Consider the following 15,810-nt stretch of genomic DNA (forward strand, 5'->3'; position numbering starts at 1 on the left):
GCAAAAAAAGGAAATGTGGAAACTATCTGGTGAAATGATTATGTACAGTTCACAGCCAAATCTGGGAATTGAACCTCCGCCCTGAGGATAGTATAAGGTTTGCAGGACAAGAGCCTTAACCAGTAGACTACCATGCTCCTTCTAAGATTAAGAGAAATGTGTGAACAGACTCTGACAAGTCCGAAAAAGATAAAAAAAAAAAAAAAAAGCTGTGTTGTATAAACTTGTTTGATTGATTGATTGATTGATTGATTGATAGATAGATTCCTTTATTTATCCCGTGGGGGAATCACCCAGAAGCTGCATTTTGTGGATTGGAGGGGAATTAATTTAAAGAAACATAAACAAAAAAAATCACGTTGTTATGGTTGCCATAGCAACTGTAACAAACTTTAAACTGTTGAGCCATACAATGCCCATATTCATATAACCTTATCATATATTTACCACGGAGAAAAGTACATTTAAATAATGTAATTATTATTATTATTTTCCCCTCCCCAGATTCGAACCAGCGCTAAAACAACGTGACATTGGGGAAAAAAAGGCAATGGTCACGTGACTGGTATGATCGAATCAATGGGACCTACCGTATTTGTTTTCAATTGCAGTGGCCGGCCACAGAATGATGACAAAACACCTACTGAGCCTAAGTTTCGTTTTCAATAGCAGTAGCTGGGATAAAATACATAGAAAAAGCCATTATCAACCCACAGAATAATGACAAACACCTACCGGGTAGACAGTATGCCAGCTACTCACGCCATTCAAGGCTCTGATTACACGTGACAAATTCCCTTTGAATGGATTGATAGCATTTGAAGCCGGTGATCTGAGCCATAGACAGAAAGGAAAACACCTCCTTCGCCTCTGTTGTATGTAATAACAGTCGAGGCAATTTTTAAGGCAAGCTTCTGGAATTCTGAAGAACACTTCTGTGTGCGTTCTACTCTTACCTGTTACAGGTAAGAATAGAATGCAGACTGCTATTCCCCTTTGGGATAAAAGGTTTATCATATTTGATCTTGATAATCACCACAACCTCATAATTAGTAATTATCCCCCCCTGGAGGATTAATAACATATTATGCTGCACAGCAGAATCAGACCAGAGTTAAACTAACACTAACACGTTTGCTGATACTCTTGTTGATTAAGAATGTGGGCTGCGTACGCTCGGTTTTGCAACATCTTGGCTCAGAAGGAGTGACATCATGGTCCCGACAGACTGTAGGAGATATTCCAGACAGAGTCAGACAGACAGCTCAGAATTACAACACCGCTCATCTCACCTGGCTCTGTAGGCTTCCTGCCGGCCCTCGCCCGGATAAAACCTGAGAACTTTTAACCACTTAAGTCCTACTTTCTTCGTTGTACGGCAATAGCGAACACAGCCAAAATACAAGTTCACAATATATCATGGTGCGACGTGATCTGGTATTTTAACTTATTTTTAAATGTTTGACAATAATTACAGTAAGTAGCCTTGGGAACCAATGGTTCATGAATAGGTGTGTGGTCTACCTACGTGTTTTCCTTAGATTACCATTTCTATGCATTCGATGTATTCGGATTGATGTATTGCCTTGTATTGATGATGATGTATTGATGTATTGCCTTGCTTATTGTAAGTCGCTTATTGTAAGTCGCTCTCGATTAAGCGGCTGCCAAATGCCTAAATTGTAAATTGAAATGAGCAAGGTGAGGAGTGGCCTGGGATCAACATCGTTTTCGGGTTTCTGATCGGGTTGGGAGCTGAAATAACTTACGGCATGTTGTAGTCATCAGGCGGACTACAGGCGGCCAGAACCACTGGTGCCGTGCACCTCCAAAATGTTTAAAATGGTATAATCTTTTGGTTTCTTTTCATATAATAATCGTCTGGTATGTTCGTCTTTTATTCTAACTCGTAGCGTGACCAGCGAGAATAAAGGAAATGATTCGAATTATTACGGTTCCGCCATGTTGTAGTTTATTGTAGTAATCGGGCGGCCGTAACCAGCAATCCAAAACCACCAGTTTGTTTTTGTCCTTTTTTCATTCCAGGTTAGGCCATGCCTAGACCGTCTCGGTTCTCTTGACACAAAGCAGCTTGATGTGATGTGCAAGCACAAACCCTCGCGGGGAGTTACCCCCGATCTAGCCCTTGATGCTGAGTGCCAAGCAGGGTTCAATCCCTGACTTGGCCAGGGATTGAACTCGTGACCTCCCATTCTTAGTGCAGACACTCTAACCACAAGGCCACTGAGCTGGTATGTATGACATCATAATGACATGCACAAAATATGGACACCAGGTTGAAAGTGGTTAAACGTTGTGTGGACTTTAAAGGGGGCGTTCTTCAGTCACTACCAAGGCCATTTCAAAGTATGACCATCCAAGGGAAAAGAACAGAGAGGCGCTCGGCAGTCTGCATCTGGGATTTACTGGGGACAGGCTCTGAGGAAGATACGTATCCGAAATGTCAGGCTGTTTTGTATGTACCCAATAAAGCGCTCCGGCCTTGGTCCATTGTTGGAAGTGGGATGGTGTTTTGATTCACGCCAAAGAATCAGTCTGATGCAGTCTGGCGAGCGTTCATGTGGGGTTTTTTAAATCCGTTTATGGACATTCTTTGAAGAATACCAGGCCAGATGGTCTTTCATGCTGGAACTGCAATAAGGTGCCACTGCTTGAAAAGCCATCACCCCAGAGCTGAAAGTTTAAATGGTCATTTACTGATTGAGGACAGGATTTCTTTTTTTCAAAGATTATTATTTTGTGGAGAATTTAGATTGGAGAGTGGCGAGAGACAGGATACCATGGGCACAGAGAGCTGACATGAAGGCATCAGATTCAAACGCGGGTCCTCGTGACTTACAAGGATCATCATTGTTGTACTTACTGGTTGCATCACCAAGCAGCAAGCAACCCCTATTGAAGTTTTCTTTATGGAGAATGTATCATTTAGTATAGGACACAGAAACTACAACAGACATGGGGGGTTTCTGTGTTGAATTCTCTATCAACTACAAAGTTGATAGAGAATTAACAGATTTTATCTTTAAGTGCATGAGTCTTTAATGCAGGGGTAGGCAACCCTAGGCATGGTTGCCAACATTGGCACAGGGGAGGGTGATCACTGGCACACTGGAAGAAATGTGAGTGAGAGGATTTGTATTTTAAAGTCAATTAAATTAAGTTAAATACTTTGCAGCAAATTACATCCTGCACACAAGGGAGTCGGGGAGATAGGTCCGAGTCACTATGATCATTATAACAATGTCCTGAAAATCAAAATATGTCTGAATTTTTAAGTGGTGTCATTAAAATGTATGTTGACATGGCACACTGACTATCTAGAAAATAAAAAAACAGCACTTAATTTCAAAAAGGTTGCTGACCCCTGCTTTAATGTACTATAACACCTAAGGTTTCTCTGATAATCATCTCCTAACCTGTAAACATCCCTGAGCAAGGCACGTTTAATCCCTCACAGTTTAACCCAAGTGCAGCAATCAGATGGGTGAAGCTAAAAAGGAATTTCCCCTGCAGGATTAACAAAGATCTCCCCTCCTATATAATCTGGCAGGCCAGAGAATTTAACCCTCAATAAATATGTGTCTGTTTCAAGCCACACTTCTGACTGGTTAGCAGCATTCAGAATGAATTAATTTGAGTTTGCATTGGACAATATGTACATAACACCACACTGAGGACCTGGCTAGGTTGTTTTCCCCCCTGCTTGTTGAAACAATCACATAAGCCACTTATACTTCTAGTGTCATCATGACAGTAGGCTGTGCCTCGGTTCATTTCGCAACCCGATCTGTTGCCATAACGTAGCTCATTAGTAAAAGTTTTGACAAGACCACAAAAATATCATCACGGATGATGTGCTCTGTCTGGAGGATTATGCCCACTGATGTTCGGAGGCCCTTGATTTGACAGCGATGATGTATTCCTCTTTTTGAGTCACACATCTGACGGAGCCTGCCCCACATGCCTGCAGTTGTCTGAAACATGGGAGAGTCAGGAATGCCTATGAGCTCATCCCCTCCGGAGAAGAAAAATCATTCTCTTGTTCGGTGACTCATTCACTAGGCCTATATAAATTGGCTCTGGAAATGAGAAGGAGCCAGAAGTGGGGCAAGCAGGATACTACAATATCTGCTGACAAATGGGAGAGGTCCTCTTTTGTCAGCGGAGTCCACACATTACAACACTTTCTATTGTTTGAGAAGTTGAGAGGCTTATTTTCAAGCAGTATTTCGCAGGCTACACAGCGATTAGCTGAACTTGGTTGTTTTGTGGGCTAGATATGTCATACAAAGAAAAACAAGATAAGGTTGTTTTTCACTTAACATGCTGTGTAGCCTACAGAGCAGGTTACATTATAAAAAAAAATATGTTAAATCTATTTGCTTAACTCTGAGAGCAAACAACTGTAACCAAATGAACCCGCAGGTCTATTTGTTTGGATGACATATTTTTACAAAAACAAATAATGAAAAGAGAATAATCCACAGAGCCTTAAAAAATATGTCAAATACAGGATTAATACAAGATTAACACAGCTGTGTCAATCCTAGGATTAAAACAGGATTGTACTGAATGTGTTTGTTTTAAATGTGTCGCACTGTCCTACTGTTAGGCCTACAGAGAAAGATAAGGCTATTGTTTCAAGTGGCAGACTAGCTGTCACACAGACATCAGGTTACCACCAGGATCACAGGCAGGCTGCCTGGTTTGTGCTGGGAACAGTTTAGTAACGACTCCCTGGAAGGAGAAAACGTTTACTGTCATTCATGCGAAACAACACCGGCTACAAGTGAGTTTCTGTCATTGTCAATTCAGGGAGAAAGGGAAAGGAGGGGGGAGGGGGGAAAGCCTCCACCGTCTCCATAGCGACTCACACCGTCTGGTTGAGTCCCAGGTCCCTCCCATTGCAAGGCGGGCCGGCCGGCTTTCAATTCACACACACACACACACACACATACAGCCCCCTCATACCACGTCAGGGCCGGCTTCATTATTTAAACTTGAATCAAGTGTGGAGGAAAAGTTTTCTTGACTGGGAGAGTGTTGCCTAGCAGCTGTAGGCGGACAGGACCTGGGATTTCACTGTGCGTCTATACTCCACACATCAACTTAAAGCGCGGATCATATATATTTTATTTTTAAAATATTTTTACATCTGCCTGCCTGGACCAGCCATGACCCAGACAGTGACACTTCGGGGACCCTCACCCTGGGGGTTTCGTCTGGTGGGGGGGCGAGACTTTAGCACACCGTTAACCATCTCAAGGGTAGGTCAAAATGAAACTTAATGTTTATTCGTTTTTATGATTTGTGTTGCTTGTGGTGGTGGTGGTGGTGGTCCATTCATTGGGTGCGTGCGTTCGGATATCCAGGCAGCACTCGAGCGCACTGGCCAATACAAACTATTAATATGTGAGTCGGTGCGCTCCCGGTATACGCATTTCCGAACGCACCCAATGTAGACGCACCGACACTTGTGGTCATCTGGTCAGTCCGTCTTCATCGCCCCAGTCAGTACCCGACGGTAGTAGGCTATTTAAGAGGGGTTTTAGTCATAATCGACTGTGAAGCTAATCATTTAGTCTTTACCTACTATAACCATTAATAGGCCTACTCATGAAGATGGGCGCACGCCGCGCACCGACTTGTGCGCTCACGATGATTAACGGTTGAGAATTTATGTTGACTCTTTCCTAACTGGGGCCAACAGTTTCACAACAATGAAATAAATGTGTACACCATGCAGTCAGTAGAGAGAATAAGGGTTGGTCCATGATGATGCCTGTTCTCTTACGCAGCACATTTTATAACGGGTGAATGAATTGGATTGTGCGTCACTGTTTGCTGCCAGATGGTGCCGTCTAGTCAGCACAAGTCAAGTCACATACTGACATAGGCCAAATATCGATGCCAGAAACCGTCAATTATATCAATCTCAACATTATCATGTCCAACTGAAACGAACCCAAACGAACTTAAACAATCCCCCACCGCTATATTTGTTTAAACGTTTTAATTGATTGAATGTTTTGTTTAACTTTTATTCAAACCATGCGACGGGAGTAACCGAAACTGTTTTGATGTTCATCCCAAGCAAAACTGATGTCATGCGCATCTCTTGCTACAAATGTAAACAGGCGCGCGTAATCTACGAACTCTCAAAAACAAAAACCCATGCCTCGGCTTCAGAATCTGGGTCAAAGAGTCAGTTTAGCGGCTTTCCCGAAAGGGCCAAGGTCCAGCAACAGTGAATATCATGGCAGTAGTAGCCAATGGTTAATCTGCGCCAGGGTAAACATCGCCGGGTCCCGCGGCAGCAGCAGCAGGGACTGTGTGGTGGGGAGGAGAGGAGAGGGGAAGGGAGGGTGGCGTTGACATTTGTTTTTCATCAGCACTCGCTGGTGCTGCTGAAGGCTTCCAGGTGGTGTTCTCTCAGTCTCAGCTGTGTAGCCTACAGTCAGTGCAGTGCAGGGGCCCTTTAACCACCACAGCCTCCCCAAGGACAAGCAAAGCAGCAACCAAAAGGTGCAGTTTATTGTTTAAAGCGCGAGGGTGACTATTGTGGTTGAACCAACTGAGCCAAAAGGTCACCTGCCCAGACTTGCCAGTAAAGAGCCCACACTGAAAATAGTTTGGAAAGTGGGATTAGCGTGTCACAGTCAGAGTGTGTCTGCAAAAGGACACACATTGTTTTCGGCCACATGCAGCCTGCCTGCCACAGACAGCTGTGGAGTCTATTTTTATTTATAAATATGTTGTTTTAACTTAAAAAATGATCTCAGGTCTCCACCTTCAACCACTGCTGCTGGAGTGTCCTTTTGCACTGGACCAGGGGCGTCACAAGGGGTAGGAAAGTGGGACTGAGTTACCAGGGCCCAAGGTGGAGGGGCCCTAGTAACTTTAGCTATTGAAAAATAGCAGATATACAAGCTCACAGCGCGGCACCGAGTGCCGCGCTGCGAGCTTGTAGATCTGCTATTTTTGAAAAGTTGTGAAAATGTGCGCGAATCTTTGAATATATAGGCCTATGTATTTTTTAAGTGAACATTTGTAACTCAAATTTTGCTTCTGGGGGGGTCCCTGGAACTAAATATTTTGAGATGGGGGGTCCTTCACATGAAAAAGTTTGAGCATCACTGACATGGAAACATAGGTTTCTTGGCACACATTTTCACGATTTTTCAAAAATAGCAGATCTACAAGCTCGCAGCGCGGCACTCGGTGCCGCGCTGTGAGCTTGTATATCTGCTATTCTTCAATAGTTAACATTCATGGAGGGCCCGCAGTGAATCCTTGTACCCAGGGCCCAGAATTTGGTGTGACGCCCCTGCACTGGACCTCCAACTGCCTTGATCTCAGCAGCACGTCCTCCTCCTCCACCCAAGGGTGGAGGTTTGATCGGTGCATGCTTGCGTGATTGGCACTATTAAAAGATGAGTTCTTATGGCAAGAGATTCTTCGAATAGTGAACATCGTGTTACCCTTTGATGGTGATGGCACACTGGCACACACATCAGTGACATTAATTACAGGTTAGGCGGCGCAAGTCAGCCGCATTTCAATGGGGCTTACATAAACCCATGGTTCACATGGACTGTCTTGCATGTCACAACGAAACCAGGGCGTTTTTGTCGACTTCCCTCCAGCCCCCCGGTAATGGACTGACAAATAGAAAAATGCTTTGTTTGTGTGCGTGTAAGAATTGTGAGTGCGAGTGAATTATCCAGGTAGAACATAGCACAATATAAGGCAGAAACTGGTAGAAACAACAGAATGAACTGAACCTGCTGAAGGAGAGTTGACTCTCAGACACCCATGCAGAAAGAGAGAGAGAGTGGGAATGGAATCCCACCTATATGTTTCTCTCTCCCATGGGGCTGGTTACATTCTACAGATGAGGCATGGTGTTATTCACTGCTGTTGATATAGTATCCCCTGTCTTCTCCATTCATCACATTCTCGCTGCATTCTTGCTCTACATGCTCTCAAGACAGCAACAAATACACTGTGCTGCATGGTGAGAGGGGCGAGAGCGATCTCTGTACGTGTGTGTGTGTGTGTGTGTGTGTGTGTGTGTGTGTGTGTGTGTGTGTGTGTGTGTGTGTGTGTGTGTGTGTGTGTGTGTGTGTGTGTGTGTGCGTGCGTGCGTGCGTGCGTGCGTGCGTGCGTGCGTGCGTGCGTGCGTGTGCGCGCGCGTGTGTGTGTTTCAGAGAGGCAGATATTTTATGTGTTACAATATCCAAAATGTCTCTTTGGACGGGAGTGAACTCCCCATAGTGCTTTATCTCCTCGGCTCAACGCGGGGAGTGAGTGAGTAAATATCATGTAAGCCTCGTGCAAGCCAGAACAGCCCATAATAGGGCAGGAGTGCTCACAGTGTTCGCTGATTCTGTGCAGTTAACTTGTGGATGGATGGACAGAGTTGGCCTAAAGAGGAGAGGAGAAGAGAGTGGAGAGGAGAGGAGAGGAGAGGAGAAAGGAGAGAGAGATGGAGAGAGAGAGAGAGAGAGATGGAGAGAGAGAGAGAGAGAGATGGAGAGATAGAGAGAGAGAGAGAGAGAGAGAGAGAGAGAGAGAGAGAGAGAGAGAGAGAGAACAGATCAGGATAAAAACCTGAATAACAGCTCAAGTAGCGGAGCTCAAAGCATGATCAACAGGTCTCCCTCCTCCCACTCTTCTGTCTCCCCCTCCCCCCACTCTCCCTGCTCCCCCTCCCCACTTTATCTGTGGTTTGTTAATGACATGGAACACCTGCAGTTGGAGCCAGTGAAAGTTGTGAATCCCAGAAGACAAGAGGGCCTGATAGCAGCAGCTGGTTCTTTGCTAAAGGTGCTAATTTACCAAGGGATTAGCCCATTAGTGCCCAAGGACTTGAGTTGATTAATGTGGTGTGGTGTCCCCAGCATGTTGTAAAATGAATGTGAGTGCGCACGTGTGTGTCTGTGTGTGCTCGCGCATGAATGTGTATAAGAGAGCATTTTACGTTTTTGCATGCACATGCTTGTGTGACTGTGTTTGCATGTGATAGAGGCAGAGAGCGAGAGAGAACGATACAAGGTCACTGATGTAATTGCCAAAGCATTTAGAGAGGATGCGCTGAAAGTGGCAGCTGCAGGTTAAACTCTTGTTAAATGAATGCCAACACAACCTCTATTCAGTATAGGTGACGCAGGGCGCTGAGGTCAGTCTCAACACAGTCTCCGTCCATGCTTTCGGTGACGCGGGACACTGGGTCAGCTAATTCAGCCTCTGAGTAGTAGGTCACTTGTTCTCAGTGTGGGCTCTGGGGAACCCCAGGGGTCCACAAGGGGGTTCCAGGGGGGTACCCAGGTAAATGACGGATAATAGTCTATATAATGCACTGCTATATTTGAGAGAAGTTGGGTCTTTTCTCACTTCCTTCAAAGGTGTTACCAATGATACTAATAAAGGCTCAGTGTCAGGTTGCTGCTACTGTTCATGTTGGCTCCCTGGAAATACTGTTAGTCTCAAAGTGTGGTCCAGTTGGGGGTGAATGGAACAGAGCCTTCATTAGTATCACTGGTAACACCTTTTAAGGAAGTGAGAAGGGACCCAACTTCTCTCCAAAAATGACTGCTGTCATTAGGAACCAAATGGGCCCTTATGGGTCTGTCACTCTGAGAGTGTTGAGAGCTGGTATCAAATGGGGGGTCTGTGGGCTTATGCATATTAAACTGGGGGGTCATGGTAATTAACATGTTTTAATTGCTGCAGACAGTAAAGTGACACAGGGTGCTGAGTCCACCAACAGAGCCTCCATGCAGCACTGCAGGCAGGGTGCTGAGGTCAGGCCTGTCAACTGGTAAATGAGACTTCGCCTTGACAGGAATTCTTAACTAGGTGCTGTGTAAATACTGGATTGGGTGTGTGCAGAGGCGGTGTCCAACTTCCCCCTTTGACACCTTCAGGTTGTGGTAGTCGGATAGGGGGAACCCTGTTTCAAGGTCCAGTGGAAGTAAGACGGGAAATGTTTTTGGAACTATACTTTTTTGGAAACCTTTTCTGTTTTTCTAGAAATAGTGAAAAATGTTTTTTTTCCCCCTAGTAGTTGACTGGTTGGACGTCATCTAGAACAGTGGTTCTCAAAATTTGACATTTGAATGTCTCCCCTTGACTTTGACAGCGTACAAATGGAACCAAATAGACCCGTCAGGGTCAAAGTTACAGACTTGTGAGGGTCAATTTGACCCCCATAAAGGAACCTAGAAAGTCCCTGAAATCCAATTAATGTACTGTTCCATTCTTTGTTGTTGGTGTACTTCCTTTTATGTAGGACACATTTGTCTACAATAAGTGCCATTTGAGACCAACAACACATGTTTGCCCGTGCTCTTACGATCACTGTCCCTTGAGGCTGATGTATTATACAGTATGAATTCTGTATGTAGCGGTCATCTGCAACTGACCCTAGAAACTTGCACTATGCTCAATGAGTGGCCTTTTGATTGTGTTTGTATTTAAACAAAGTCCGCGTTTACATAGCAACATAAGCTAACAGTACATCAAAGACTGATCAATAGACCAGGTTTGCATAGCAACGTCCACTAACAGTGCATCCTTTTCTCTCTGCGTATGCTCAACAAGAGATACTGTAGACAGAAAGGGAGGAAGAGACTTAAGATAAACAATTTTTTTTCATAGACATAGATTATATGAATCCCTTGACGATTACTGTTAATAGCTAGAGTTATGTGCAGCAGTATGCATATGTCATTTCATGTCATGTGTAAATTATATCGGTCTTATTCTCCTCCATTTTAATTACCCCAACATCCTCCAAAATTGATATCAAAGTCCCTTTGTTGTTCTATGATCTAGCTAATACAGTACAGTATGTCTATATTATCCATATCCATATGTCGCAGTGCTGGAATTAATTACCATCTAGAGTTACTCCCTTCATTCTTGTCTTGCTCACTTAAACTTACTGTCTCTAAACCTTAGGTGACTTGCTGTGTGTCTAACCATAAACCAAAGTGCAGTGTTGCAAAGGGAAACTTGTATTATGCATGGGACAGGCCAGCACTACTGCTATATGCTACCCACTCTACAGACATCCTCTACTCCAGAGGTCCGGGACCCCTTGATGGTCCTCAGAGTTCCTACTACAGGGGGTCCGCCAGATCTTTGTGTGATCATGTTTGATCACTTGAACCCTAGCATCCCTATTCTGAGTGGAACATTAGCCAAAAAATAGCCGATCTACAAGCAATTTTTGGCACAGAGGTTTGGTGTTGAGGGAAAAGAAGAGCAGACTAGTAGGTGTATTGGCAGTTCAAGTGGTTAAATGAAAATAAACATTAATCCAACCTTCACAAATGATAGTGCTGTCAAGTCTAAACTGTATAAGAAATAATCCATGTACAAACACAATTTTATATGATATGTAGTGGGGGTCCCTGCTTCATCTCTCTCAGAGCTAAGGGGTCCTTGGCCTGAAAACGTTGAAGACTCCTGCTCTACTCACATTCACATTGCCTCAAAAGAGGACACGTGACTTGAAGGTGACTTTACAAGAGCACATATAAAGCATAGTCATTGTAAACCTCTATGAAAGGGCGTGCTCCCGCTGAACCGAGCGTCCCCTCGCTCGCTCCTGACGTCTGTCTGCGTGTCCCTCGGCCACATACCAGAGAGAGAGAGAGAGAGAGAGAGAGAGAGAGAGAGAGAGAGAGAGAGAGAGAGGACATGTGATCTATAGCCACATGGCTTGTTTCTCCCAGGCTGCTTGTTATAATTGTCAGCCCAGATTGTTCTGTGGCAGCTATTTTCTCCTGGCCCAGAATTATAGCTGCTGGGAGCACCAGCATCTCAAGAGCACGTTGGGAAACAACAAAAAAGCACACGAAAAAAGATAATAGATGATACTCTCTAAGAATTTCCTGTTGTCACCGAAGCTATGGTGATTCTTTAACATTATGTGAAGACCCGGGGGACTAGGGCCATTCCCAGGCAGGTGGACACAGCGGTGTAAAGTAACTAAGTGCATTTACTTAAGTACTGTAATTAAGTACAATTCTGAGGTACAGTATTTGTACTTTACTTGAGTATTTCCAATTTCTTATACTTTTACTTCACTACATCTCAAAGGCAAATATTGTACAGTACCTGTACTCCACTACAATTATTTGAAAACGTTAGTTACTTGTAGATTTTGTTTATTACAAAACATACATACAACAACATCAAACATTTTTGCCATTTAAAAATAGCTGATCCACAAGCTCACAATGTGTCACGATGTGACGCATTGTGAGCTTTTAGATCTGCTATTTTCAAAAGTTTTGTATTTATTTGAGAACTTGAAATTGGACATTCTGTATAATGAGTACATTCTAGTTTTCTACTTCAAGTCCATTTGTATAACAATACACAAGTACATTTTGAATTCCAGACTTTCATGTAACAGAGTATTTCTACATTGCAGTATTGATACTTTTACTTAGGCACAAAATGTGATAACTTTTTCACCACAAATGGTAAATCGTGCCTTTATATACCGAGATATTTACAGACATTGTGCACCCATTCACACACACATTCATACAGTACACCGAAGGCAGTGGAAACAATGCAAGGCACCAACCTGCTCACCGGGAGCAACTGGGGTTCAGAGTCTTGCTCAAGGACTCTTCGACACTAACTCTGGTGGAGCCCGGGATCGAACTGGGAACGCTTCGGGAACCCTCAAATGTTCTAATGACGGTTTCTCTACCCCTAAGCCACTGCCGCCCCACCACTGGGTGGACACAGGACAGTTTATCAGGTCTCACTTGTTTTCAGTCCAAAGTGGTGTTATATCAAATGTAGACTTGCAGAAGATGATAACACCATTGTTAACATGTCCTTGAAACTAAAAGCCACACTGATATAATGGACACACACTGATATAATGGATGGCCCATTATTTGACATATTGTTTACATTGGTGACACTGACATCGATGACATTGCTATTTATGTAGCCCGATGTGTCCCGATCACTTACAACCTGGTGTCCCAATTTTGGGCATGTCATTATAGAATGTTTTGTTTTAGTTGTTACAGAATATTATTGGTCAAAACATCAATAATCTGTGGTCTAGGACTCTCCAGAATTGGGATTGTGTCGGACCCACAAATATGGCATCGGTTGGGCTCTAATAATTATATTCTTACAGTACACATTGCACCAGGGGCTTATGTTTTGTCAAAAGTTTATTTGAGTCAGCATAGAATCTAACATTTCAACTCGAGGTCATCGTCAAGCGTATACTGTGGCATTGCGCTTCCGGCTGTAGCCTACTGTAGCCATATCAGGTTTATAGAACGCTAACCTCTTCTTGCTTTTATGCTTTTGCAGTGCCAAGTATCCAATTACACACTTATAAAACGTGAAGTTTCCTGTGATCACACACCTTGCGGTTAAGTACCCAGCGGTAAACGAAACAGATAGCCCCTATTCAAGGGGGCGCTTATCCCATCTGCAACAAATAGTCACGCTACACAAATCAGATTCCTAGGGGCTGTTACACTCTCGTTGTTGATTAATATCGTGTTCGTAATTAACAAAAGGGACAGATGAACTAGACAAATCACACACACAAAGATGTGTGTATGGAGGCCATTTTCTGCACAAGTCCTGTGTTTCATTACTGCTGTACTGTCAGTGACAACTGAATTTACCCCACGGGATCAATAAAGGTCTGTCTGTCTATCTATAGTAGCTGATGTGTCACATTGGCATGATTGAGGCCTTTACAGCGCATACACATGGGGCATTGCATCATCGCTTAGCCTGCCTTCAAGTTTGAGCCGCTCTCTTATCTAGTATTCTTTTTAAAGACCTGCGTCACTCACTTTATTTCATCGACAGCTGCACCGTTGTTTATTAGTCTTGGCGGGTGTCTGCTTCTTTGTGAGAATTGTGACAATCAAACGCCAGTCGAAATCTCGTAACCCCTGGCGATGGGAGGATTTTCCTAGCCGTCGTCAAGGTCACAGCCATGGTTTCTGTCCTGAAGCCAGCGAGCAAACAAAGGCGTTTGTCGCCCTGCCAGGAATTATTCTGCCTATCGCTCAGAACTGTGACTGAGTGCTTCCACCCAGCATTTAGGTCCCGAGTAGAACGATTCCCAGATGGGGGAAACCGTTTAAAAACGGCTCTCCGTGTAGAAGGTGTGAGGTTGGCCGAGGCGTTGTCCTAGATTCATTGCCGACTTGTAACCTGAAGTTTGCTGGTTCAAACTTGTGCTCTGAAAATGTATTCCAGTTGAGTATTAGTGGATAGAGGGTGGCTGCTTTGTGTACCTATGATAACACCCTTAGGCAAAGAACTACAGTCACTGGTGCTGTAGAGCAGTGGTTTTCAGTCTTTTTGTGGCCAAGGAAGGCACACCAAAGGACGAAAAAACCTCAAGGCACACCTGTATTGCTTTGAACTGAAGGTTTGGGCCCTAAATGTTTAGGGCCTCATTTCCCAATGCAGGGGGGAAATTGTATACCCTAAACTTTAGGGTACACAGGCTTTCACTTCAGTCCATAGTCAGTGGCATCTTTGATTTATGACAGTTCTGAGAGAGGGGGTCAGTAATTATCAGGCACAGGGTTATCTTGGAGTAGAGCTTGTACATGGAGCCTTAGGGCTAACCACTCTAACCCTGGTTAAAGTGCATGGCGTCCCTTGAGAAATGTAAAAAACTAGAGGTTCGCGGGCCTTCGGCCCGCTCACATCTAGTTAAAAAAATAAAAAAAAATAAAAAATAAATAAAAAAAGAAAAAGTTATTAAAAAAAAAAAAAAAGTAAAAAAAAAAAAAAAAAAAAAATGGGGTGGAACTATTGTGGCGGAACTATTGTGCCGCAGCGGCACAATAGTTCCGCCACAATAGTTCCACCCCATTTTTTTTTGTGTGGATCAGCTGCCTCTGAGATTGAGTGGGCTGGGCGTGGGCAGCATGGGCTGGGTGGAGCGTAACCGTGACAACAGCTGCTTGCAGGCTGGTGCAGGCTTGTTGTATGGGCTGGTGTAGGGTTACAGATCCATGGGCTGGGCGGACGTTAAGATCCCCTGGACTGGGGGACGTTATAGCCAATTCTCCCTTTTGCAAATCCCGCCCCATTCTGCCCTGTTACTATGATGGGACATTTGACCCTGGGCAGATTGTTTTTATAGTGGCAGTGAATGGGATTTTTTTATTTTTTTATAGCCTCATTACAGCTATATAAAGTACCAAAGGAAAAACATCTAGGTGATATTAATAAAAAGGGAAGACAAAGGTACAGTAGTTACATTGCAAAACAGGGGGTTTACCCGAAAATATATGTTTTAATTTGTTTAATCCCAGTGGGACAGAATCCTCTTTGCAGATTCTTTTATAGTGGTAGTGGATGGGATTTTTTTTTTCTTCATAGCCTCATTACAGCTATATAAATTACCAAAAAAAAACACATCTACGTGATATTAATAAAAAGGGAAGAAAAAGGTACAGTAATTACATAGCAAAACAGTAGTTTTCCCCCGAAAATAAATGTTTTAATTAGTTTAATCCTCTGGATCAGAGATAGAATAGAAATAGAAAGAGAAGCGCATTGCATCTTGGGTAGGAAGAGGACAGAACTATAATGTTTCTCCTCACATAATAGGCTGGCTTTTCGTAATTCTGCCCATTTAAAATATATGTACCCAATCGTGACTCTTAGACCATTGATAAGGTCCATGTGAACTAGTTTGTTGAAGCTTATTCATTATGATGAGCGAGATCGCCCCCTACTGCCGCGGCCGTACTGGAC

General features: G+C 43.7%; 1 protein-coding gene across 1 annotated transcript in view; it reads left to right on the top strand.

The window, feature by feature from the left end:
* The first annotated feature begins 5,174 nt into the window (after positions 1 to 5,174).
* Positions 5,175 to 15,810, top strand: part of pdlim4 (PDZ and LIM domain 4) — a 78,149-nt gene continuing 67,513 nt past the window's right edge. Inside the window, exon 1 of the mRNA XM_080748521.1 lies at positions 5,175 to 5,288. Coding sequence (XP_080604647.1) covers positions 5,196 to 5,288 — 93 coding nt within the window. The 5' untranslated portion in view covers positions 5,175 to 5,195. The remainder of the gene's footprint in view (positions 5,289 to 15,810) is intronic.

This window comes from Nannobrachium achirus (assembly GCF_963921795.1).
Source record: "Nannobrachium achirus genome assembly, chromosome: 19".
Taxonomy (NCBI): domain Eukaryota; kingdom Metazoa; phylum Chordata; class Actinopteri; order Myctophiformes; family Myctophidae; genus Nannobrachium; species Nannobrachium achirus.